The 27,710-nt window shown below is 48.6% G+C and overlaps 1 protein-coding gene across 1 annotated transcript in view; it reads left to right on the plus strand.

Annotated features, from left to right (window-relative positions):
- The window catches only part of FANCA (FA complementation group A), an 850,506-nt gene that overhangs the window by 800,604 nt on the left and 22,192 nt on the right, over window positions 1-27,710 (plus strand). The window contains exon 42 of the mRNA XM_086945786.1: window positions 16,381-16,473. Within this exon, the coding sequence (XP_086801912.1) occupies window positions 16,381-16,473 (93 nt within the window). The remainder of the gene's footprint in view (window positions 1-16,380; window positions 16,474-27,710) is intronic.

Genomic DNA, 27,710 nt, shown 5'->3' on the forward strand with positions numbered 1-27,710 from the left:
GTTTGCAGACCCTCCAGGGTTGTATTGCTGGGGTATCTATTCTAAGGTAAGGAATCTATAACTAACTGTCTCTTTCAGATGAACAAGTTACTTACCTTTGGTAACGGTGTATATGTAAGAGACATGTGTTAGTTATAGATTCCTTACCGCCCCACCCATATCCCTGTTCTGCGAACTGACTTCTAGGGACAGGGACTCCCTTGCAGGGCCTATCTGTGGCGCACCAGTGGTCAGTGTCTGGCATGGCTCTGCACTTGTGTGGAAAGTCGTGTCAGACCTGATGTCAGCAATCAGGGCTGGCGGCTAAATAGACAATTCGACGTCATCCCGGTGAACATGACGCCGATGACGGACGCAATCTCGACTGATGCCACCTACGTACGCGCAGGGGTACTGCTGAGAAAAAATTCTCTGGATCCAGTCTGACGCCTGGGGGTAATTCTAAGTTAAGGATATATGTAAGTAACTTGTTCTTTGGGCGTATGTTTTTTTAAAATTAATTTTCTTTTTTAGTGTTTGTAATAGAGCATTAATATTTCTGATGGATACCGCTAACCAAATATTCCTCACTTTGTGAATATTCTTCAGGTATCAGACCGAGTCCGGAAAATTCAAATCAATACTCCTGTGCACTAGTAGGTGGCGTTGTGCAGCCTCGTGAAGAAAACTCCAAAAGTGATGAGCCGACCAACATTTAAACTCAACACATGCACAATAATGTCAGTTCCTTTCTGTCTGCACCTTCAGAAGTAGATCCAGAGATACTCCTTAGTATTCTCAAGACCCTTTTTCACAAACCTGTCCTGTGTGCAGGAGAAAATTTAGCCTCATAAAACAGAGTTTAAGCTGTGTACTGACTTTCATAAACAGATGTCTGTGACAGACCCTCACCAAGTGTGTCTATGATGCTTGCAGTCGGAGCATGATTTCATGGCTTGTGATTACAGTTCCCAGATGAATCCAAAGGTCATACTGGACCACAAGGAGAAACTGTATGTCACCAAACACCCGAAGACTTCATGCTGTGACTGGTCGAAGTCGAAAGCAATGTCTAGTTTCCGCTTCATAAATTGTTCTAGTGGCAGATCGTTATTGAGATCAAAGTCGGTCGTTCCTGGTCTAGGAGTCACCAGTCAATCCTGAGGCTGATTGTCATCGCGCTCCAAATCTTCAGGTAAGTCAAAGAAAAAACAAGCACTGCAAGCGGGATTCGACCCCTTCTCACCACTCCTGAACTCCAGAGTATGCGCAAGGGATTCAGCCTGCCTCACAGTTTTGCTCCCGATCTCCATCTGAGCTGATTTAGAGTCTAGTCCGATTGCAGATCGAATTTCTGGGTCCATTGATGACGTTACAGCAAGTGGAGGCCTTTAGTAAGGCCATGCTGTACATTTTCAGCACTTTATCAGTTCCCTGTGGTGTGCCTTCGGGACCCAAAGCTCCACAGTGGCCTCTGATCTGTGCCCCTCAAACCCAAATCGGGTTCCGCACCGGTTCTGTTCACATCGATGCCAGAGGAGGATTTACAGCCCATTGTGCTTTCCAACCTGAGCAGAATCCACATTGACCGAGGGCATGACAAATTCTTTTTTTTTTTACTTTTTTACCCAGGAGTTTTATATAGCGCGAACTTGACCCGAAGGTATCAGCGCTTTACATGAGCATTAGTTGCGTTACAGATGGACACATTTATGTTTGTTGGGTACGGGTAGATTAAGTGATTTGCCCAGAATCACTGAATGTTGAGCGTCCCTAACATGACTCCAACCCGGTTCCCCAGCTCCGATGTCGACCACTATAGCCGTAATGCCACTTCCGCAGCCAGCGGGCAGTCCCTCTTATTCTAATATATTTTGCCCTTACCGCACACTAGAGCCTAAACTTTGCACAATCTTTTCAGCACTGATTCAGACAGGTGAGGGGGGTGATTTTGTCCCCCAATATTACGAGGAAAATTGATATGAAGATCTCCAAGATGCCACACTGTGGTGATCAAGACTAAAGTTTTGACATAGGTGCTCCAGCATGGTTATGCATCTACAGAACCTCTGTTACCATTCAATGAAGTCCTTACGGATACCTTCTTGGGCACAACATCCTAAGCCAGAGAGTTTGATGTGCAGCTGCCTACCAGTCAGGTAATTCACAGTGCCTTTCCCACTGTCACATTGGATTGCAAGTATAAAAGAATAGAAACTTTTGGGAAACATCTTTTCTTCCACAAGTCTAGATCTGTGTTCGATGAATGCCAGCTGCCTTCTGCACCCCTACCACCATGCCTTGTGGGACATAATTGTTCAAGTACTGCCTCTGGTTCTGAACAACCTTAAAGTGTCTGTTTCCGCAACGTAGCGAAGTTTGTAATACGGTCTGATATGGACATGACCGACTGTAGGTCAAGTGATGGGTACAAGTGTGGCACTTAGGCACTAAGCCTGGTGAGGACTACGGGGTTCTCCGGGAATGTCCAGGCATCTTTGATGGACATGCCATTCAATGGCTTTCACCTTTTCAGCGGCAAACCGTGTTCGACCCTAGAACACTTTCAAGAAACCAGGACCACACTGCGTTCCTTGGGTCTTTCTGCCCCTATAAGGCAATCCCAACAATTTTGCAACTTTTGTGGCTATGGCAGGGGTTTTCAGTTTCACCACCCTAGCAGGCTTTCTTCTCTTTTGTTGCCAAAGGCTGCTGCTCATGTACATAATGACGAGGGCAGCAGGGGCCCGCGCCTCACCCATCTCTCCAGCATCCGCAACACCAATTTAGTGTATCCTTGCAAGCACACAGCCACCCTGCTGTTGGCAACATCCAATATCTCCTCTAAGGGTGGCAAGCCGTCACTTCAGATGATTACTCCAAATTTTCAATCGGGGCCACACCCTCTCATTTCTTTCTATCCCACTGCACATTCCACCACCATCAGGACAGCTAATGGAAGATCTTATGTCCGTCTTGCAGAAGGAAGTGGGAAGTGCAGGCCATTTAGGCCAAAGGGGCCATAAAGAGTGTTCCAGCCTCAGAACTAGGGGCTACTCCTGCTACTTCCTTGTGCCGAAGGACAGAAGCCTTCGTCCTGTGGTAGATCTTTGCCCCGCCAACACCTCCCTGCGTAATGCCAATTTTAAGATGCTCATGTTAGTCCAAGCCCTGTCTGCCATGGACCCCGGAGACTGGAAGGTAGCGTTGGACCTGCAGGATACTTATTTTCATATCCCAATCCTGCAGGTGCTACCCTGCTGTTCATAGTGAGCAAGGAGCATCAGTTTACCGGTTTAAGGCTTCCCATACTTCAGTGACTGCTTTTGAAGATGGGCTTGCCCCAGGCAGTCGTCAACCACCTCCAGACGACAGGGAACCTCAACAACTTTGTGATTCGCTATCAACATAAGAAAGTTACACCCAACACCTCTGCAGGCTCTCCTGTTCATCCTGCAGGTGGCGCTTGCCAGATGGAACATGCAGGCTCTCCCATTGGATCTAAAGTCCCAATGGACACACCAGTGAAATCTGTCAGATTGTATCCAGATTTCGGAGGAGAATGCAAAAGATCTGCAGTGGTACTGATGGATTGCGATTAAATAAGTGGCAGACCCTTCTCCTTACCTCTCCTAAATGTAATCTTGATTATGGGTGCATCACTTCTGAGTTGGGGAGGCTATCAGGGGGAAGTGTAGATCAGAGTCCGCTGGTCTCCTGCAAAAGCTTGACTCCACATACTTTTGTTGGAGGTGAGGGTGATTCACTTGGCATTGAAGGCCTTCCTTCTCACCATCAGAGGAAGGCTGGTGTGGTGGTTCATGGACAACACATCTGACATGTGGTATTGCAATATGCAGGGTGTGATCGGTTCTTGAATCCTGTGCCAGGAGGCTTTACACCTTTGGAAGATGAAATTTCTCTGGTGGTGAGCCACCTGGTGAGATTTCCTAATGCCAGGCAGAGGAACTGAGCCACCAACAACTTGCAGACGAAATGTCGTTGAACTTGAAAGCGGCGCCCCACCTCTTCCAACAATGAGGAGAACCCTGGCTCAATCTTCTTTCCACTGCCGAGAACGCTCAGTCAGCTCTTTTGAGCATTTGAGTTCTCAATGAGGCTCTCCGACAAAGACAAATTCAGCTTACAGTGGCACTCAGAACACCTGTATGCTTTCCAGATGCTGCATCTCCTGCCTGGAGTTCTGAAAAAGACCAGTAACAACTGAGGGTTAGCCATCCTACCAGCACTAGATTGGGTAAGTAGAGTGGGGTACTCAGAACTCCTGGGCATTAGCATCTGTCCTCTTATAAAGCTGACACTTTGGGAAAATCGTCTTTCACAGCAGCAGGGCACGGTACTGCATCAAAGCCTGAACAATCTGCATCTCCCTTCTTGGAGATTGAGCCACAACAGTTGACCTCATTCGACCTCCTGAGGTCGTTGAAGATATTCTCGCAGACAGGCACCCATATTCAAAATCAGTGTACACCGGGCACGGGCCAACCTTGAGGTTTGGTACTGCACCTGCTAGATTGGCCCGCCACAAGTTTAACTGTTTGAAGAGTTGTTTCCTTTTGTCATTGTCCCAGCAAGGACTTGTGTTGGGCACTGTTAATGTTTATTTGACAGCTTTTCTGCATTTTTACAGTTGCCGGAGCAGCCTTTTTAGATTAAATCACCTTTTGTGATGAGGTTCCTCAAATATTTGCAGCATTTGTTTCAGCCAGAGCTCTTTGTGATGCTACAGTGGGCGTAAATGTAATCCTTTCCTTCCTCATGTGTACCCCGTTTAAACCATTGCATAGTTGTCCACTGCATCTTTTACCATTAATATCTGTCTTTTTAATTGCCATAACATCGGTTCGGTGTTTGAACGAACCTGAGGCACTCTTGGTGCACCAACCTCACACATAATTTTTTCCTGACAACCGGTTTTGAGAACATAAGTGGCATTCCTGCCTAATGTGGTAAGACACTTTCATGTTGCACAGGCTACTGCACTTCTGGAGTTCTTTTTTAAAAAAATTCTTTTTATTAACAATTTAACAAAGAAAGACATCAGATGACATGGTCAATTTCACATTTGTCCAATATACAGATCCATACTTCAAACAATACATACAAGATGGTGATAAAGGGATCACAGGGACTCATGCGCCTCCACTTCTTCCAGACAGATCGGAGGCGTACGGATGTCTCCACGGTAGCGATTCTAGTCTACCCAGACCTTACCCCACTTTTCAGGACAACCTCTGAACATGCACCAATCCATGTCCTCCGCCCACTTTCCAGCCCGGGGTGGCTGCCTAGCTCCCCACAGCTGAGCAATGTTACGCTTGGCTACCATGCATGCTAACATTACCCATTGTTTCTTATACACACACTAATCTGTGGGTTCCCAAACATTTAAAATACACCTACGAGCCTCTGGCTGTAGCTCCACCCCCAGGACATCCCGCAGCCTATTGTGGATTTCTACCCAATAAGCCTCTACCTCCCTACAGTGCCACAAAATATGCATGAAAGTACCAAGTTCTCCGCACACCCTGCGACATTCCCCACTCTCTGCTTTACCCATTCGAACCAGACGAGGCACGTGACATACAACCTGTGAAGAATCTTTAACTGCACTAATCTGAGCCTCATCTGTATAGCCGCTTCACGCGTCGTCTAACTCCACCCCATCTGCACTCCATTGTGTCCTAATTAGTACCAGCGGGTCCTCCATATTATTGATGAGCTTTTTATATATTAAGGAGATGGTCTTCTCTGGGAGGTGACTATCTAACAACCGGTCTTCAAGGGGGAGAAGCGTCGTGCCTATGGGGATGTGCGTAAATAATGCATGTCTGATCTGGAGATAACGGAAGTGCTCCTTATCATGAAGGTAGTATTGCTGCTTGAGGGAATCAAACGTGTGAACTGTGTCCTTTCCCCAGACGTCCTTGATCTGTGTGATCCCGATAAGTTCCCACTTATCGAATCCCTTGGACTTCCATAAACGTCCTAATCTCTCAGAGCTCCATAATGGGGTGGCGGGTGTTAGTCTCCCCTCCCACTTGAGATGTCTATTGGCCATGTGCCTCACCTGTACTGCATGAGCCGTAGGTCTCGCAAAGGGAAACCAGCTAGGTCTGGCATACAGTGCCCTGGTGAAGTCACCCCCCGGCACTTGCCAGCGATCCATAGCATACCCGGGGTCCACTGAGTCCCCGTGTATGATGGGATTTACCGCTGCCAACTGGGAGGCCCAGTAATATTTCCGTAGGTCCGGCAACCCTATCCCCCTATTATACCAGGGGAGAGTGAGCTTGGAGTAGGCTACACAGGGCTTACCGTCCCAAAGAAGCGGTCTCTGGAGGGCCTCTATTTCCCTAAAATAGGATGCCGGTACGGGGTGCATCGCATTCTGGAGCGCGTATAGAAAGCGGGGAAGAGCCATCATCTTGAAGAGCACTGCTCTGCCCAGGAGGGAGAGCGGAAGTGCCCGCCATCGCGCCACGTCCCTTTTAAATCGAGCCATAGGGGTGCCCAAATTGTTAGTATGTCGTAATTTCAAGCCAAGCGTGACATAAATACCGAGGTCTTGAAACTCTATCGGTTCAATTTGTATCGGGCAGGTTCCCGGGATCTCCAGCGACTTCTGGAGTCCTTTACACAGTTTCACCCCTGGAAACGAGGCATCCTTCTACAAAATCAGTGTACGCCAGTTTTGCAACAAATTTGTGGACTGGTGCGGCACCCAACACATTTAGTTACTGCAAACAAAGTTATCTGAAGTTTTGTGGTTTGATCTTGCCCTGGCCCAGCAAGGATTCACTTTGGGCACTGTTATAGGCTATTTATTGGCTCTTTTTTTTTTGCAGCTTTAAATCAGTTCTCTTTGTTTAAATCACTTGGTGTACTGAGATTTTTGAAAGGTTAGCTTCATTTATTTTTTCCAAAACACTTTATACTGCCACACGAGGTCTTGAACTTAGTCCTCACTTTTTGATGTACACCACTTTTGAGCCGCTGCACAGTTGTCCGTAGAAGACTATCTTTCACATCGACATAACACAGAGAAGCTTATAGGCTCATTCCACCAGAGTCACAGCTACTGCAACTGCACTGGCACATCGATTGCCTATCCTAGACATTTTTTAGGCAGCTACTTGGATATCAGTACATAGGTTCATGAAGTACTACGTCCTCGACTGTCAAGTCAGTTGAGAGGGGCATTTTGCCTCCCCCAGACCTGAAGGATTTTTAGGTTTGAACTATTTCACAGACCCACCTCCTTGGGAAGCATTGCTAAGGTATCTATTCACAATGTGAGGTGTCTTCAGTTAGAACTATCCATCAGAAGAACAGGTTACTTACTTTCAGTAGCGATCTTTCTGGTGGGTACTCTAACTGCAGATTCCTCTCCCACGCTCCTGCCTCCCCATTCTTTGGTATGGACTCTTTTTCCATCTAAAAAAGTCCCAATTTAGAAATCTGCACACTGGCCATGCCAATCTGCTTACACGCTCTGAATCTGGGGGTGGAAACAGCCTAAGCTAACAAATGACGTCAGGTGATCCACTCTACCCTGACTTTCCCTGAGTGATCTCCATCCAGCTGAACACATTTTGAGAGGTTAAACACATCATATTTGGGCGGCCCCTCTGGAGCGCCTCTGGGCCCCATGGTGCCCAGAAGGGGGCCCCACTGGATCCTTGCCAGCAGGTTTGCCCTCAGCACCAGTGAAGCCCCATGGATCTGGTGCTGGACCTAGAGCAGAGCTGCCTGTGAGCCTGAGACCTTCCCTGGCGCCCACTCTAGTGTCGACTCCCCTGGTGGCACCATCTTCATAGTCATTCCTGACTCCGACAAAGAGCCAGATTGGTGTCATCCGACACAGACTGGACCATACCCTCCAGGTCAGAGCAAGTGTCTTTTTCATTCCAAAGGCATGGAGAGGGAGATGAATAGGAGGGGTCTGAGGAACTTATGGATATTAGCATCCCCTAGATGATAATGAGGTCAACTGGTATGAAGAAATGGGGGAGGCCAGCGGGTTAGACACCTCACCAGACACTGGTTTGTTCTCTCCCCCACTCATGGCTACGGAGAAGGGTGCCTCTTTCGCTATGGTGGTGTGTTGGCCGGCTGACCTACAGTTGCCCTCTGTGGCAGTCAAGACGAACATCTTAACAGCCCTTACCAATGGACAATTGCCTGCCCTATTGTCTCAATCCTGGGGTCACGAGTTTCTTTACACAGCACCCCAGCCCAGAGAGCTTGGTAGTTCAAGCCTCCACCTCTACGGTCAACCCTGGTGCATTCCCTGCCACTCCACCAGATAGGGAATCCAAGAGGCTGGATACCTTTGGGAAGAGGATGTTCTCTTCTGGAAGCCTTGCGCTGCAGTCAGTGAACACCCTTGTATTTTTGGTAAATACTCTCATACGATCTGGAATTTGATTGCGCAAGTGCAGCCTATGGTCTCGGAGGAGGCCCGAGACAATCTCATCCAAGCTCCTGCAGACCGGAGACACACAGCAAAGTTCACCATATGATGTGGACTAGGTTGAATGATTTCATTGTCGGTGGCCCTTTGGCACCACGTCTGGCTGAGAACCACTGGCTTTTCAGGGGATGTTAAAGCCTCATTCATGGAAATGTCCTTTGATGGCTCTCGTTTTTTCTGAGAGGTAGGCGGACTCGGCACTGAAGAGCTTTAAGAATAGCAGGGGTACGGCCAGGTCCTTGGAATTCCCCATCGGCTCTTGTCAACCCCAGCTCGCCTTCCGCCCTTTCCTATCCTTTTTGGAGCTGAGGACACAGGTCCACGTGGGACAGTTAGCTGGAGTTCGGGCTAGTCCTTCATCCCTCGCCCTCCAGCCCCGAGCAGCCACAGCTTTCAAACCACTTTAGTTTACCATCCTACCATCATGGGCATTCAGTAGGGGGCAGGATATGCTATCATCCTCACCACTAAAGGTCAGTAACATCAGACTGCTGGCTTTATAGATTGTCCAAAGAGGCTAGTCCACCCACATACGACAGCCGACGTATGACCACCTCTCATTGCTCCATCAGTAAGTGCTAGCTCTCTTGGCCAATAGATCCATCAAGAGGGTTTTGGTATCAGAAGTAGACCTTGGCTGTTATTCCGGCTACTTTTTGGTGCCCAAAAAGGATGGAGGCCTTTGTCCTATCCTTGACCTGTACCTTCTAGCGCTGGACTTGCAGAATGCATATTTCCACATCCCCTACCTGCATGCCCACAGAAGTTACCTACAGTTCACGGTTGGAGAAGAGCATTGCAGTTTGCAGTCTTCCCATTTGGCCTTACCAGCACCCCTTGCGTGTTCACCAAGGTGACTGTGGTGGTTGCAGCTCATCTACGAAAGTCTTGAGTTCTAGTCTTCCCCTACTACGATGATTGCCTGTTGAACACGGGCTCGACACAGGTAGTCGCCTCCAGGCTATGGCGAACCTCCTGCACTTGCTGGAGTTCGCGATCAACGTGCCAAAGTCACATATGACTGCCTCTCAGGCACTTCCTTTTATCAGAGTTGTTATGAACAAAGTGCAGTTTCAGGTCTATCTTCCCGAACGGCAAGTCCAGGATATTCAGGCTATGATATCGATGTTTCAGCCTCTATCCTGGATTTAAGTGAGACTGACTATGAGGCTGTTGTGCCTCATGGCCTCCTGCATCTTTCTGATGACACATGCCCATTGGCATATGAGGGCTCTGCATTGGGAACAAATGAAGGAGTATTACCCTATGAAGGGGATGAAGGTTTATTCCAGATGAGGAAGCACTGTTCCTTTGTTAGTAAACCCCTCACTCACCACCTAGTGGTGACTTGCTTCATCATCGGGGCCCACCCAAGTGGCCTAGCGTCACTTGGGTGTGCTTCAACACCTGAGTTGCAGTGGAGCAGGTAGTGAAGTGTGGGTTGTAAACAAAAAATAGTGTGAGTGTTAAAATTGTCCTGGTTAATGCTTTTATATAAATTTTAATAAAAAAGTAACTGGACAATATTAAAAAAGAAACGATGAGATAATAGTAGGGGAGTTACGGCCTACATATCTCGGCTATGTGTTGGTCGACATGTTTCTACCATAAGGGGCAATCCCCGGTATTCTTCAGGACCAAAACAAGGAAGTGGGAGGTGTGGGTCCCCTAAAAGACGCACCCTGTCCTAAATCCTTGGTCATCCAGAAGGAAAATATGCTTCTGGGCAGACACTCCTAAAATGTAGGGTGCCAAAATAAAAAACCTGGGGAAAGAAGAAGAGCGAAAGGAAATAGTTACTATCCTGTAACGTAGTGCAGAATTATAAGTGCAGAATACGTGCAGTTATCCTTGCTTTCCACAGTGGTGAATGAAATGGTGCCTTCATCAGTATAGAGCGTGTCTACCAGTGTTGTGGAAACGTGCTCTTAATTGTGGGAGTAAACGTAAGGTATCTCTAAGGTCAGGAATTAAAGTTGGCGTCCTCTGTGCGTGCCTGAATTAGCATGCTTATGCCGTACATTAGAGTGCACTGAACTTGAGTGCTCATATTGTTACCGTCGTGGAGCATACTGTGCCAACTGGTTGTTTGCCATATAATACTTATTATTAGCCATATATTCATTATGGGCTCGAAAGAATCCTAATGAGGATCAGTGTTGTACATACAAAGACAGACTAGACTCATACAAACAAATAACATGGAGCTTATCACGAAGCGTGGCATGTCAGGAAAAAGCGGGCTTACTGGAGAAGTACTTCAGTTGGATTTCATCAAGCAGGGGGTAGGTGCTTCGCTAGTTGCAACATATTCTAATTAGAAAGGCATATATTGCAGAAATGAGTAAAGGAAGGTTAACCTACATTTCGGTTCACGGGCTCAGACCGTTATAGAGTCCTGAGTGGGGAGGGGGAAGTTTTACTTACAGTTGCAGATCGCGGAGCAAGGCGGTTCGCCTACATCTACCTGCTGCTGCTCGGATGCAATGAGCGAGCGAGCGCGGTAGGAGTTTATGGGCTAGCCTTCTTCCGGGGTGGGTCATGTGGCCGCTACGGCGGCCCGACCGGGAAGGATGGTTGCTATGGGAACTGCTGAATGCTGCGCATGCGTCTGAGCTGCATCTCGGGGCCGCTGTGTGGATAATTAGTCAAGCGGCGGTTGGCATGGAGACTAGTAAACGCTGCGCTTGCTGCTAAACGCTGCGCATGCGTCTTAGCCACATCACGAGACCGCTGCTAAGGGTCTAAGCCCGGCGGCGGGTGGCATGGAGGCTACTAGACGCTGTGCTCGCGCATTAGTAAAAGAAAGTGGCAATAGGGCGATGTGCCCGTTGTTGCATGAGAATGGGTTAGGCTAAGACTATCAATGAATGGGATATCTACTGCTGGCCGCATATGGAGTGCATACATGTGCCAGGGACCTGGGGTGGAATGGTGCCACTAGAGTGGTGATTCAAAGAATGGGAGAGAGGATTACAGTAGCAGCATGTAGGGTCTACAGAAGGATTTGAATAAGATCGGGCTGCATTTGGATTATAGAGTGTACCTGAGTCGAGGGACAAAAGATAGAGATGGAGTTATTTAAGTACAGAGTTCAACGGGATATTGTCGTTAAGACCTTGTGTATGTGTGGAAAGTCTGTAAATCCATCTCTGTTCTTTTTCAAATAGACGAGCCTGGATATTAGGGCCCGCTTGCAATTGTTCAATCACTGTCCACTTCATATCGTTGGTGGTGTGATGGACAGTTAGGAAGTGGTCCGTGAGTTTTTTTATGTTCTTCTTACATCTTATTGTGCTCCTGTGTTCGCAGATACGTTGTTTCCACACATACACAAGGTCTTAACGACAATATCCCGTGGAACTCTGTACTTAAATAACTCCATCTCTATCTTTTGTCCCTCGCCTCAGGTACACTCTATAATCCAAATGCAGCCCGATCTTATTCAAATCCTTCTGTAGACCCTACATGCTGCTACTGTAATCCTCTCTCCCATTCTTTGAATCACCACTCTAGTGGCACCATTCCACCCCAGGTCCCTGGCACATGTATGCACTCCATATGCGGCCAGCAGTAGATATCCCATTCATTGATAGTCTTAGCCTAACCCATTCTCATGCAACAACGGGCACATCGCCCTATTGCCACTTTCTTTTACTAATGCGCGAGCACAGCGTCTAGTAGCCTCCATGCCACCCGCTGCCGGGCTTAGACCCTTAGCTGCGGTCCCGTGATGTGGCTAAGACGCATGCGCAGCGTTTAGCAGCAAGCGCAGCGTTTACTAGTCTCCATGCCAACCGCCGCTTGACTAATTATCCACACAGCGGCCCCGAGATGCAGCTCAGACGCATGCGCAGCATTCAGCAGTTCCCATAGCAACCATCCTTCCCGGTCAGGCCGCCGTAGCGGCCACGTGACCCACCCCGGAAGAAGGCTAGCCCATAAACTCCTACCGCGCTCGCTCGCTCATTGCATCCGAGCAGCAGCAGGTAGATGTAGGCGAACCGCCTTGCTCCGCGATCTGCAACTGTAAGTAAAACTTCCCCCTCCCCACTCAGGACTCTATAACGGTCTGAGCCCGTGAACCGAAATGTAGGTTAACCTTCCTTTACTCATTTCTGCAATATATGCCTTTCTAATTAGAATATGTTGCAACTAGCGAAGCACCTACCCCCTGCTTGATGAAATCCAACTGAAGTACTTCTCCAGTAAGCCCGCTTTTTCCTGACATGCCACGCTTCGTGATAAGCTCCATGTTATTTGTTTGTATGAGTCTAGTCTGTCTTTGTATGTACAACACTGATCCTCATTAGGATTCTTTCGAGCCCATAATGAATATATGGCTAATAATAAGTATTATATGGCAAACAACCAGTTGGCACAGTATGCTCCACGACGGTAACAATATGAGCACTCAAGTTCAGTGCACTCTAATGTACGGCATAAGCATGCTAATTCAGGCACGCACAGAGGATGCCAACTTTAATTCCTGACCTTAGAGATACCTTACGTTTACTCCCACAATTAAGAGCACGTTTCCACAACACTGGTAGACACGCTCTATACTGATGAAGGCACCATTTCATTCACCACTGTGGAAAGCAAGGATAACTGCACGTATTCTGCACTTATAATTCTGCACTACGTTACAGGATAGTAACTATTTCCTTTCGCTCTTCTTCTTTCCCCAGGTTTTTTATTTTGGCACCCTACATTTTAGGAGTGTCTGCCCAGAAGCATATTTTCCTTCTGGATGACCAAGGATTTAGGACAGGGTGCGTCTTTTAGGGGACCCACACCTCCCACTTCCTTGTTTTGGTCCTGAAGAATACCGGGGATTGCCCCTTATGGTAGAAACATGTCGACCAACACATAGCCAAGATATGTAGGCCGTAACTCCCCTACTATTATCTCATCGTTTCTTTTTTAATATTGTCCAGTTACTTTTTTATTAAAATTTATATAAAAGCATTAACCAGGACAATTTTAACACTCACACTATTTTTTGTTTACAACCCACACTTCACTACCTGCTCCACTGCAACTCAGGTGTTGAAGCACACCCAAGTGACGCTAGGCCACTTGGGTGGGCCCCGATGATGAAGCAAGTCACCACTAGGTGGTGAGTGAGGGGTTTACTAACAAAGGAACAGTGCTTCCTCATCTGGAATAAACCTTCATCCCCTTCATCGGGTAATACTCCTTCATTTGTTCTTTTCGAATCCTTGACCAGGGAATCAGGAGTATTCCCCGTCCAGTAACCGCGGACGCAACTCCTTACTCTCCACGTGTTCTTAAGGCTCTGCATTGGGACCTGAAGATCCGGTGGGCACAGCATCAGGGGAATCTCTTGGACATTGTTTGGATCTAGAACTGCAAAAGACCTGCAGTGGTGGCTGACGAACTGCGATTGGGTTTGTGCCAGACCCCTCTCTATTTCCCAGCCAGAGTTGTCTGTAGTGACAGATGCATCACTCACTCCTGGGCTGCGACTGCCAACTGGGAGAGGTGGCGTTCAGAGGACTCTGGTCTCCGGCCGAGTCTGGGCTTCACATCAACTTTCTGGAGCTCCAGGCAATCCAACTGGCATTGAAATCCTTTCTTCCTTCGATAAGGAAAAGGCTGGTGCAGGTGTTCATGGACAACACCACAACCATGTGGTACTGCAACAAACAAGGCAAGGTAGGGTTGTGAACCCTTTGTGAAGAGGCCATGCGTTTCTGGACATCTCTGGGACGTCACAGCATTTCCCTTTTTGTTTAGCACCTGGCAGGTTCCCTGAAACCCATGGTGCCAAACTCAGCTTTCAATGCTTATCGGATCACAAATGGCATCGACTTCCGGAGGTGGTGCATGGTCTCTTTCAAGAGTTAGGAGAGTGTGGTTAGATCTTTTCGCCACTGCAGAGCACGCACAATGTCAGCAACGTTTGCGTGCTGGTGTTTCCAAGGCGGCTCATGCTCAGAGACGCTTTTAGCCTCGAGTGAGCTCTGGCATCCTGCACGTTTTTCCGGCCAATACCACTCCTGCCTAGAGTTCTCAAGAAGATCAGGAACGACCAAGTTCAAGTCATTCTTGTATCTCCAGATTGGGCACAGAGAGTCTGGTATCCCAAGCTGTTGAGAATGAGCCTTGGTCCCCTGATCAGGTTTACTCGTCAAGAGGATCTTCCCTCACAGCAACAGAGAAAGTAATGCTTCCAAACCTGAGCACCCTTCACCTTCATGTGTGAATATTGAGCTGCAACAGTTGACAGCTCTCAGACTTCCTCCCGAAGTCTGAGCTGTTATTCTGGCAGCTAGGTGTTCCTTCACTAAAGCTGTATATGCCTGACGCTGTAATACGTTTGCGCCATGGGGTGCATTTAGGAACATCAGTCCTTTTTCTGCACCCCTTTCTCAGGTTCTTCTGCCTGCTCTGGGCATGGTTAAAGGCGTCTTATCAGCTATTTCAGCGGTTTCCACAACAACCTTCTTTGTTCAAGTAACTGGCTGTGGCTAGGTTCCTCAACGGTTTGCAACATGTTTCTTCCCCCAAGCTATTCATAATGCCCCAGTGGATTTAAACCACGTCCTGACCTTGTTAATGTGTGCGCCCTTTGAGCCATTGCACAATTGCTCTCTCCAGTTATTGACCATCAAGAATGCTTTTCTAATGACTATTACATTAGCCAAGAGGATCAGCGAATTGCAGTCACTTTTGGTGCATCCCTCCCTATACCACCTTCTATCTATGTAAGCTGGTACTCCGGACCTGTGTCTCCTTCCTTCTCAAGGTTGTGACTCCTTTACATGTAGGCCAGAGCATCGCACTGCCTACCTTCCTTGCTCCACCTCACCCGTCACAAGAGAAGGAGCGACTCCACCATCTGGACCCATGAAGTACATTGTCGTTCTACCTTGATCGGACAAAAGGGGATGATCATGCCTTCATGGGGTATGTAGGGGCCAAGAAAGGGAAGGCCGTGTACAAACTGACCATCTCAAGTTGGCCAAAAAGCAATCCACTGAAGGCTTGTGTGCACATTCCACTAGAGCCAAGGCTGCATTAGCCCACAAATTCCATTTCCTGGGCATCTGTCACGCAGCAACGTAGGCATCTCAGCACATGCTTACCAAGTACTCCTGCCTGGACAGTCAGGTCCATTGTGACGGGCACTTTGCCCATTCGATACTGCAGGATGTCCTGGTTTAAATCAGTTTCGCAGACCCACCTCTGGGGAGGCATTGCTTGGGTAGCTAATCAAAATAAAGAAATCTGCAGCTAGAAGTCACTATCAGATGAAAAATCTACTTACCTTCGGTAACGCCTTATCTGGTAATGACCCTATCTAGACTTGGATTCCTTACCGATCCTCCTTGCTCTGGAAACTAATTAGAGTGTAAGGGTCACCCTTCGAAGGACCGTAACATTTTAAGCAGTTGTCAGTCTTTATAATAGCTCTGCGCTGCTCCCGTGGAAAGTCGTGAAGGGAACTAATGCCAGCATGCTGCTGTGGCACCTTTATAGGCACGGTATATGTCATTTCTGGTGTGGCCTACACCGATCCCAACAGCGCCACCTACCGGCACACAGGGGTACTGCTTGAAAACGTGCAATCAGATAGAGTCTCTACCAAATAAGGCATTACAGAAGGTAAGTAACTTGTTAATCATGCAATTTAGTCCCTCATAGACAAATGGTGACAGATAGTGTTAATGTAGAAATGACAACTCCTAAGTCTAGTGATTGAAACAGAGCCTTTAAACTAACAAAAAAATATGAAAAAATTGTTTGATGGAAATTCATCAATTTTATGATACAAGTTCAATTTCTTTGCATTCTGTGATACTCATTTTTATGGTGGGGTAAGCAAGGTGACTCACTAACCTATACTGAATATATTCCTGTTTTCTTTTTTCTAGATTGATTCTCTGGAGCTGATAACCCAGAGCCGTCCGTATCTGCTTCGCTCAATTCCACAGTGCCCAAAGAAGAGCCTTCTGCACATAAACCAGGTGGTTGAATTTGGCCATTGTCAAGTTTGCCTGAAGGCACCATAGATATTTTGTATATTTAAGTTGATTTTGGTTATATGAGTTCTCCAGTATTGTATCTTTTATACATTCACATGCTTGAATTGTCCCTGTCGTAATGGTGGGAGTCCCACGGTAACAGTATTAAAAGTAATGCCACATCATCTGATAGAGACTACTAGCCGCAGATTCCTGAACATAGAATTATCCCCAGGCGTGAGACTGCATCCGGAAAACTTTTTGCCACAGCATCCCTGTGCGCCCGGGGGACGGCATTGTGCGACTCCGCCCAGGCGTAGTCCCCGCACATGACGTCAGCGAGGTCACACAAGTCTCACCCGTCGCGTCTACGTCAGTTCTTTCCTTTTCCGTGTGCAACACGGATCCGGTCTTTGTCCTGGGCCTGTTTCGGCCCCTCTTTTTTCTTTTCACCGTGTGTGTTATCTGTGGAATAGTGTGCGCATCCCTTCAGGATTTAAGTCGTGCACTTCGTGAGGACGCCTTATGTCGCCGACGGACCCGCACCTCATTTGCATGTGGTGTTTGGGGTAAAATCACGGCTCCCCTGATTGCGAGGCGTGTCAACAGTTGAAGCCGAAGTCGTGGCGGGAGTGCCGGATGAAACTGCTCTCAGCACGTCTCTCCAGGTCAGCTTCTTCCCCTCACCGGCTGCTTCCCCTCTATCAGCTTCGGCAGAAGGTTCTTGAAGCGGCCGCCGTCGTCATCTTCCTCATCCCTCTCCTGCGCCACACGAGCGTCGCTCCCCAGTGGGTAAGTGTCACAGTTTGTCTCTGAGGGCTTGTTTCCGGCCTGTTGGGGGCGTGGGCTCTCCGCAGGTGATGCAGCCCCTCGTCTCTTCTCCCTATCCACCGTTTCCCGGTGAGGGGGAAAAGGGAGCCCAAATGGAGACATATCCGGCTAGCGACTTCCCCATCTCCTTCCCCTCCTGGGACGTCGGCGGATCCCTTGCATTGTGCGTGGCCCTCCGCAGCGTCGCCCGCAGCTCCGGCCCCGGATGGCTCCGCTCCAGGCTTGGAGGATATGGTCCCGTTGGGGTGCGGCCCTTCGGGGATCGCTCCTTCGGACCACGGCACCTCTGCCTCGCCGGAAACTCCTGCGGGAGTCCCTGTGGTGTCGCGGGAGGTCGCAGTGGCTCTGGTCGGATCCCCGAGCGGCCCTCTGGACAGGCGGTGCCTTATCCACACTGAGGTGACGCCACAGGGGTCGGCGGACCCCCCCTTGTCCTGCTATGGGTCGAGGCTGGACGGGGATCCCTCGTCCCCCTCCGGGCCCCTCTCGCCCCTCCGTGCAGGTGGCTGCCTCGTCGGAGGTCTAGTCGGGGGTTGAATCAGCCTTGGCGGCGCCGCATGGGTCGGTACGTCCCATTCTGGAGATTGGCGGGGGCTTCTTGTCACTCCCCCGGGCCCTCTCGTCCCTCCACGCAGGGAGTTGCCTCGCCGGAGGTCGAGTCGGCGCCGTTCCGGTGCCGCCCCTTGGCCACTTCGACTCCAGCTCAGCTCCGGTCCCCGGCTCTGCCTGACGTGGGGGACACCTGTCCGGTGTCTCCTTTGGCGCCGTACGGTGATTACGTCCTGCTTCAGGCTGCGGATTCTTGGGTGCCCGCGGGTGTCGTCCTCACCGGAGACGGGCCGCCGCGTGGTGGCTTTTTCCCCGGCGTCGTCTAAAGGTGGCTCCTCGCTATTTCCGGGGCAGCGGTTTCCGCCGGAGGAGCAACAGGTCCCCACTCCTTGGTCCCTCCTTCTACCTTTCAGGTCATGCCTTTGCCAGCACCGCTTGGCTTTGGGGACGGCCGCCTTAGTTTGCAGCCGTTGCCCACGGAGGAGCTGCTTTCTCCGCCGTAGGGCCCTATGGAGGCGAGGGCAGGCTGTCCACGGCTGTGGGTTTTTTGCGCATGGGTGACCCGATGGCTCATTTCCCTGCAGATCATCTTTTGGGGGTTCTCCACCAGGGCTCTGGTGGGAAGGAGCTTTTGGTTCCCTTTGAGGGTTTGCTTCTTTCTTCCCTGGTGGGGACTTGGAGGCGTCCCGCTACGGGCGACCCGAAGCCCCAACACCTCCTGCACCGGCACCTTCCAGCACTGCGTGACCCGGCGTGTCTTTCCCTCCACCCCTCTGCCTCCAGCCCACTTTTGCGAACTGCCTTCATCTCCCTGCCGCCACTGCTGTCTCCACCGTCACGGGAGGCCCGCTGGCTGGACTCTTGGGGACGCAACATGTTCGCCTCGACCAGCACTGCTCTGCTTGCCCTTAACACCTTATGTGTGTTGGCTTGGGCTTCCTCTTGTCTGTGGGACTCGGCTGAGTGCTTGGGATCCGCCACTTCACAGGAGACTGTTCAGGTGGACTTGCGGCATCATGCATTAGATGGCCGGGAGCTAGCGGCGTTTATTCTCCGCTCCGCTCTAGACATCTCGGAGGTGCTGGGGCGTGCCTTGGCTTCTTCGGTCGCCCTCTTCCGCCATGCTTGGCTTAGGGACAGTGTGTTCCCTGAAAATGTTCGGGAGCGGCTGGTTGATCTTCCATTCAATGGCGTTCTGTTGTTCCATGCCCGACAGACTCGGCCATCCAGACTTTCTTGGGAGGGCTTGTTCCTCCTCCTCCTCCTCCTCCTCCTCCTCCTCCCCCTCAGTGAATGGTGAGTTATTCTGGTTCTTGGACCTCCTTTTGGGCAATTTGCCCTTGCTGAGACTGTGGCTTTGTTGGCTGCTGGTCGGCCCTTTGTTGACGGTGTGTTTTTTCCTTCAGTTATCAGCACAAATTGGCCCTGAGATTAGCCCTTCTGTTTTTCTCTTGGGCTGCTTGATAAGCCTTCTGCTGGGTTTTTTCCCCCTGTGGCTCTTTTGGTTGTTCTCTGCTGCAGAAGTTTCTTCCAAAGAGGGTTCCCATGTTTTGGATCTTAACGTACCCTATGTGGGGTAGTGGTAGCTGTTATATAGCTTGCGCTGTGCTGGGGAGTTGTGGTCGCCTTCGGGCCTCTCCACTGCGTGGCGTTTCTGTATGTTGCAGATGCTTCTTTTTGTGTGCGCAGACCCCTCGTGGTGGTGTGTCCGGGCTTATCCTCGCCTTCATGTTCCTGTCCTGGAGGCTGGGACGGTTTATGTACCCCCCCCCCCCTTTTCAGGCATAACCTGTTCGGTCTTCCTAAGGGCCCCGGGCTGTTCTTCCGGCTGCTTCTTGCTGCCGGCGCCGCTCTGTCTGGTCTGTGACCTTCCGCCTATGGTGGGCTCGCCTTCTTTTTCCTTGTTTCCTTGGACCCTATAGGCTTTTCTTCTCCCTCTTCCTTGCCTGGCATTGGCTGGGGGTTCTGTTGCCTTGAAGGACGTGGGGTGCTTCGACCCTCCCTGGCCTTGCCCTTGTACCTCTGTTGTGTGTGGAAGGGCTTCCTCTTTCTTTTTCCCACACCCTTCTGGGGCCTGTGGTGTTCTGCTTGTGGGGGTTCCCCTTGCCTGGGAGGACGGGGCTCCTCGCCCTGTCCATTGGACTTGTCCCCTTGGGCCCTCTGTTCTGCCGGACTGGTGGGGTCCTTTCGCAGACCCTCCTTCCCCTTGGGTATGGCTAGGGTATCTTTTCTACGTTAAGGAATCTGCGGCTAGTAGTCTCTATCAGATGTACGAGTTACTTACCTTCGGTAAAGATGTATCTGGTAGAGACGATTCTAGCCGCAGATTCCTTCACGGGCCGCCCTTACTCCCCGTTCTGCGAGGACCTATAGCTTGGCCTTCTGCACTCCCTACCGGTGGATAGCTATGTTTCTGTGAGTGAATTCTTCGCTCTTTTGACAGGATGCTTTTGTCTTGTTTCTTGTTCCTGCCTCCTCTTTGGCGATGTGGAGGATGGGTCTATACGTACTCCTGTGCCCCTCTGCCCTGGTTGCTTCGGGGTTGGGGTTTGCCTTCCTCTTGTCCCTCCCCCTCCTCCCTCTTGTTTCTAGGGTCCTGGCCCCTCTGCTACCCTTTGGATTGGGGTCACCTGGCTGTATCTTACCGTTCTTCCTTGAGGGATTGTCGCACTCTGTGCTATGGGTTCCTTGGAGGGTGGTCGTTCCCTGTTTGTCCTGGGACTGATTCCCCTTCGTTGTTTTTGGGTGGGGTTATAGTCCTGCTACATATTCTCATAACATTTTGCATGCGTTCCTTGTATCAAGGGGGGGCACTGTCTACATTCTGGCAGGTTGGCAGTTCAGGGCTGGGCTCTGTTCTTCTTTATTATATTCCCTGCCTTTGGGTACTGCAGTGTCTGGCACTGCGCCTTATGGCGTTGTTCCTCACCATTCCCTTTTTCCAAATGTTCTGCTATTCGCACACTGTTCCCATGTCCCATGTTCCTACAGTTTGTCTGGTGGCTCCGCGTTGTGGTGTGGAAAAGTTATCTGACGAAAACTGACGTAGGCGCGCCGGGTGGGACTTACATGACCTCGCTGAAGTCACGTGCGTGATTGACGCCTGGGCAGAGTCGCGCAATGCCGTTCCCGCGGCGCGCAGGGATGCTGTAGCAAAAAAGATTTCCGGATTCAGTCTCAATCCTGGGGATAATTCTGCGTTAAGGAATCTGCGGCTAGAATCGTCTCTACCAGATACATTGTTACCGAAGGTAAGTAACTCGTACTTCTACCCTCCATTTATATGATTTCCATTGTGATGCTTCCTTCCATGACTGGAAGAGGATCTCCACAATCTAGGAACAGGAAGGGTTACCGGTGAAAAAACCAGCACTTGAAGCAGACTACACCTTAGATTTACTAATGGCCCACGGAGGGAACAAAACAAGGAGGGTGTCTTAGGTGGGCCCGGAGCACCCACAATAATAAACAAAAACAAAAAAAGAGGGAAAATGAATAATAAGTGAGCGGCAACATGACATTAGATTGTTATTCACTGCTCCGAGCAAGGAGCGCCCCATGATACCCTAGGGCTCTTTTCAGGTACATATTTTCTTGCTGGTAGTGCCCCTAGAAGATGTAGGAGCACCACCAAGCCTTTTTTTTAAAAAAATTGTGGGTTGCTGCATGGAGTGCCGCACACCACAGCAGCATGTTAAAAAAATAAACAGCAAGTCTCCTGGGTGATTAAATCCATGACCCAAGGAGAGCTTACCATAATTTTTAAAAGCACTCAGACATGTTCATGTTTTTTTAATACTTTATTTAAAATATTTTGACAATTACTTTTATTAGACACTGCAATGCGTGAATTTATGAAATATACATTGAATATTATTTGGTGACTTTTTGACAACGCCAGTATGTCTGCCTTACTTAAAATGACACCCTTTCTACATGGTCTGTGATATCCCCTTGGACGGCGCTGGGATGGGTGGGCGCTAGGCGGGGGCTTGACCCGCTGCTGCACGCTTGTGTTGTACCTCGTGGCCCGGCTGGGACAAGGAGCTTCTGGAAGCAGAGGGTGGCGGCGAGGATTGCACCGGACCACAGGGCCATGCCTCCAGCGTTAGAAGGCACTTATGTGACAAGGAACCTTCAGCCCCCGCTCCATGAGATACTCTACCGCAGATGCTGCCGCTTGTCCCTGGGGCTGCGATCCTGTGACTCGACTTGGCCGTTCTGCTGTATTGCTGCTGGAGGAGCCGATGCTGACTACGCGGCGATCCGGGGATATATGTGAGACAGGGAGTTGCGACCGGAGGGGTGCCTGCTGCCTGAGAGACGACGTAGAGCGTGTAGGCTGAGAGATCCTGGGGGGGCACACAACGGAAGTAGGTCGGGACCCTTTTAGACATTTTTGGGGATTTCAGATCTTCATGCTGCGAGAGGCCCGAAGGGCTATTGGGCTGATGCCCCGGTGCACCCTGGTCAATTTGTTTGTTGGACACATTCTAACTAGATTGATACACTTTGACACATTTCACTATCGGTTCGTCTGATTAAGCACCATTTTATTCTTTTGCTTCATCCTGCCCAGCCATTTTGAGGCTACTGATATCGTAGGAACCAGCGAGACAGAAGAGGTCCTCACCTGTCCCTCGCCATAGAGATAGAAAGAGTACTGATTGAACTCTAGTAGCGGCCATCTTGGCTTGGGCACACTATTAACTGTCTTTTCAACTCTAACTACTGAAAGAGTCCGGGTAATCTCCACTGAACGATGGGTGGCAACATTTACATAATTCCAATCCAGCCTAAAAGATCACTGTTATATCCTAAGGTTTAAAAGTCTGGGATTTCCTTCGGGTTTGATATCCCTAAATAAACCTTACCGACATTTGCCTGCCACCTGCCTACACACTGTTAATAAACAGTGAAACAGGACTACACTCTTCCTAGCTGCCTTTGAAATTGAGCCTGTTCGAGACAATTTCATTGCAGTGTTTGAATGAGCATGTGCTTTGATAGTGACAAGCAGTCATTCCTGAACACTTTCTGAAACTTTTAAGACACAGTATGTGTGTTTGTTTGTTTATTTTATTGTATTATATTTTAAAATTGACTTTAATGTAATTGATGTTACGCTTTCTTTCGGTCCTCCCACTGAGGATAATGCACAAGTAGACATTCCTTAACACTATCTGAAACTTAAAAGACTCAGTGTCTAAATATTTTTATATTTTTTATTTCTATTTTTATTTTACTCTTATTTATATTATTGTATCATTTGATTTTGATGATGTGCATTCGTTTTCCTAACATAACTTGCGTACTTTTCGTTGACCCCTCTACTTTGCATGCTGTTACTCTCTAGTCTGTGTAAATTTTATAATCCCTAGTGTGCCCTCCTCCACCCTTCCTTCATGGCTCCTCAAGAGTGCGTCCAGCCTACTGCTTGATTGCTTTTTCCGTCTCAACATTCTAACCACTCAATCATGCGCCCATCTAACCCCACCTGGAACTCTAATCTCGTGCGTTACGGACCCAACTCCTGGTACATTAATTACCTTAACAAAATGACAAGTAATGCAAAAAAGAACTTCAAGCACAGCATTCTAAAACAACACCCTGAAACACTCATTGTAGAAAACTATCACTCAGTGACCAACGGCAGCACGAAAACAAACTTCATTTTCTACACTAATCGCCCGGCTCAATGGAAAAACAGCTTCTCTCTTCACCTTCAAGTCGCCAAGTAAGTAACAATTCCCTATGGTGAAAAAATCTCCACTACCATCTCCCGACCTTCAAAGGGGATCTCACCATTTCCATTTACAGAACTGGAACCATTCTCATACAAGCCACCGACCCTCACCTCACCACTTTTGACCGTCACATCTCTCCTCGCCAACCCAAACGAGCTATCAAACCCTTTCTCCCCTATCCCCCACTACCCTCACTAATATCGGGGACCTAATCCAATCTCCCGGCCCTGACGACCCTCTCCTCAACTCATGGACTTCCACCATCACTCACTACAATCACACTACTCCTATTCTCTCTCTCCGTCGCAAAACACCCTCCATTCTCACATCTACTGATCCCTCCAGGAGCAACAAACTCACAACTAACAATCCGCCCAAGGCCAATCTTAACAGCATGGTCTCTAACCTCAGCCCGCCTGCAAAAGTTATCCCCACAGACACTCCCCTCTCCACCCTGAGAATCTAAACCCTCCCCCACATCCTTCCCCTACCACCTACACAGACCCTGTTCCCACGACCCCTACTTCCCCCTGGTCTAATGTCATTCCCAATCCAGTGGTCTCTATCCTCCCCTCTACTACTGCACCATCCCCCTCCGCTGTCACACCCCCACATACACAACCCACCTCTATCCTCTCGGACACGCCCCGGAACTCCGACAGCCTTTTTTTAATTTCTCCTCCTCCTCACCTGGACTCTAGTCCCACTTCTCCTCCTCTGAACTCCTCGATTGCGAACATTCCTAATCCGGCACCCTGCGTCCAACCTCTCCCCGCTCCTAATCCCAAGGACCTCATAGACTCTCCCCTCTCTACCCCTGATAATCGGAACCCTCCCTCAAAATCTTCCCCAACCACCTATACTGTCCCTGTTCCCCCGACCCTTACTTCCCCCCTGTCAATTGTAATTTCCAATCCTGTGGTCTCTCTCCCCCTCCTACCACAGCATTCTCCCCCCCCCCCCTCGGATTTCGCACTCCCACATTCACAACCTGCCTCCACCGCCAATCTCGCTGACATTGCCCGAAACCCTGACTTCCGTCACAGAATTTCTCTCCCTCCTCACTTGGACACCAGCCCCACCTTTCCTACTCCGAACTCCTCGAATAGGAACATTACAATACCGACTCCCAGCATACAACCTCCCGCTCTCCTAATCCCATGGACTCCATCCAACCCTACACCCCTGCTCAACCTCCCTCCATAGACCCCAGTCATCCTGGACCCCTGCCCAAAACCTTAAACTTCCTCAGCTCTATAGCACACCAACTGAACAGAATGGAGCCGAAAATTAACTCCCTTGCTGCTGATTTCCTTTACTTACAACAAGACCTTCTCAACAGGGCCAAGCCACGGTGCTCCCTCCCCCGAGGTGTTGTGCTCCTTCTTCACTCAATACATCTCACATAGCCCCACAGAGCACCCCTCGACCCTCCAGCCCATCATCGAGCCAGGCCCCCAGTCCCAGCAGGGATAGCCAACCCTTTTCGGTACCGAAACCTATTGAACTCCACGACCCTCACCTCGTGTTAGACCAGAAGTCAGCCCCTGTGCACATCTCTGTTATTATCAGCACTAACAGAATCGCGAATACTGTCCACTCGCCTAGACCCCCTGCTCAATACACCTTTATCCACCTAACTTCCCAATCATCGAGGCTCCCCGTCCTCTCTCTTGCATGCTCCTAAACTGCAGCTCAGCAGTACAACATGCTACTGGCATTGCTGAAGCTCTTCTCGCTGAAGAAATTGACATCGCCTTCCTCACAGAATCCTGGCTCAATGCACACTCCACCCCCATTCTTGACATTCTCACCCCTCCAGGGTAAAACCTCATCAGACAAGACAGGCCGATCAAAACTGGGGGGGGGCTAGCCATCATTCATGGAGAGAGAATACAGATTACGAAACTCAATCCTGCAGAATACCTATCGTTTGAATACCTAGGCATCAATCTCACCACCAAGGGCACCCCACCCATCAAATTCCACACCATCTACCATCCTCCTGGAGAGCGTACCCTTTTCCCCGAAGAACTAACAGCCCTAATAACACGATTCTCCTTGTCAGACACCAAAGACGTGTTCTTGGGTGACCTCAATATCCACTGGAACGACCCAGAAGACTCCAATGTCCTGAACCTCTCCAACCTTATGGAAATACATAACCTCAAGCAACTCTGCAATAAACCAACTCACATCAAAGGTGCAACACTAGATGCGATCATAACAAACAATGATCTGATCTCCTTGAGAAAGATTACTCCCATTGACTGGTCCGACCACCACCTCATTCTGTTCAAGATTGACACACTTGCCAGCCCCCAACCTAGTTGTGTTGTCAGAAGAGATTCGAAAGGGCTTTTGGTCAGATAAGCAACTGGGTGCATAGCCTAAGTGAGCACACTCTGCACAGAAGGGGGCTATAATTATTAGGTGCAGAAGGGTGAGTGGATAAGCCTTCTAAACCACTCAGTAAAGAGTAGACTAAGCTGCCTAATTAGAGATTACGGGTATACCCAATGCACTCAAGCAAAAGTAACACATATAATATGTGAGCAAGTAAACAGAAAGTACAATAAAGCAAAACAACAGAAGTAAATCGGAAGCTCCAGAGGGAGAGTGGTCCGTAGGAGTCCTTTATTATGTCAAACAGCCAGCCGACACGTGTTTCTTTTTTTTTTTTTTTTTTTTTTTTTTTATTGAGCATGATCTGTAGTAGTCAAACAAAAACGTATTTTGTACAGTAGAGAATAAATTCTTAATAATACAATACAACATCCGTAAAATTTTAACGAAAAAGATGCAGAAAAAAGGAAAAAGAAAGGAAAAAAAAAAAAAAAAAAAAGGGAAAACGGAAAAGAGAATAAAAAGAAAGAAGGTAACAGAAGAGACAGAGGAAAATGAAAAGAGGGGTCAATTATAAATAATACATTTTTACATTTTCTTAGCATGTAATTCCTTGTCAGCCCTTATCATATCAGGTGGAGGATCTTACATTGTGATACCAGTTCGAAATTGGGGCCCAAATCTGAGTACCCCTAGCTCTTGTTTTCCTACCCCTTGTGCGATATATAGCCATCTCCTGCTTGTAGATGGCAAGAAATCGGCTGAGCCACATCTGAAAAGTGGGAACATTAGAATCTTTCCAACATGCCGCTAGAAGAATGCGGAAAACGGCAGTACCCAGAAATACAATTCTCTGTTCCTCTACGCTATGGCCTAAAAATTCATCGTGGCCCAAAAGATATAAAGTGGTGGAGGATCTGAGGTTCCGTCCAAAAACTTGAATCCAGAATCCTTCGATCATTGTCTGTAAGTTATTTAGTTTCGGACATTCGGAAAACATATGAATCAAATTAGCTTGTCCCTGTCTACATCTGGGGCATCTGTCATCTACTCGCATACCCCATGTGAACAGTTTAGCCGGAGTAAAATAAAGGTTGTAAATGGTTTTAAAGTATTGTGCTTTAAGGTTAGGTGCTAAAAATAAAGTTGTGTAAAGAGTTATACTGTTATTGATATCTACATCAGAATTACCAAGTTTTTGTGCCCAGGACCTCTCAACACTTTCTAAATCATCCTTAGAGGAGTGAGAGAATAAGTTATATAGAGTACCTATTTTGGTGTCTAGTTTCCCTATAACAGAAAAAAAGTTAAAACTATCTAGGTTGATGATGGCTTTAGAGTTACGAATGTTGGTATAAACTTGAAAGTATTTTAAGTAATCTGTAGTTGGTATATCAAATCTCTGCTGAAATCTCTCAAAGGATGGAGCAACGTTCTGTCCAAAAAAATGGCCAAGTGTGTATATGCCTGAATTTTCCCATCTCCTAGAGACAGTATCTTTTAGGGATGATGATATAACCTCACTATGCCAGAGAGAGATATACCTTGTTATTTTAGGTATACCTAACTGTTTAGAAGCAAGTTTCCACACCTTCCATACATCTTCGATTACTTTAAACTTTGTTTTCTTATAATAAGATGCTTCAAGCTGTTTCAACAGTAATCCTCGGCATTTATCTCCTAGTCCCAGTTCAAAAATAGAGGGGATGTAGGTGTTTGTGATAGGTGAATTGAGAGGTTTTAATTTGAAAAGCAAGCCCATTTGTT

This window comes from Lissotriton vulgaris, chromosome 12 (genome assembly GCF_964263255.1).
Source record: "Lissotriton vulgaris chromosome 12, aLisVul1.2, whole genome shotgun sequence".
NCBI lineage: Eukaryota > Metazoa > Chordata > Amphibia > Caudata > Salamandridae > Lissotriton > Lissotriton vulgaris.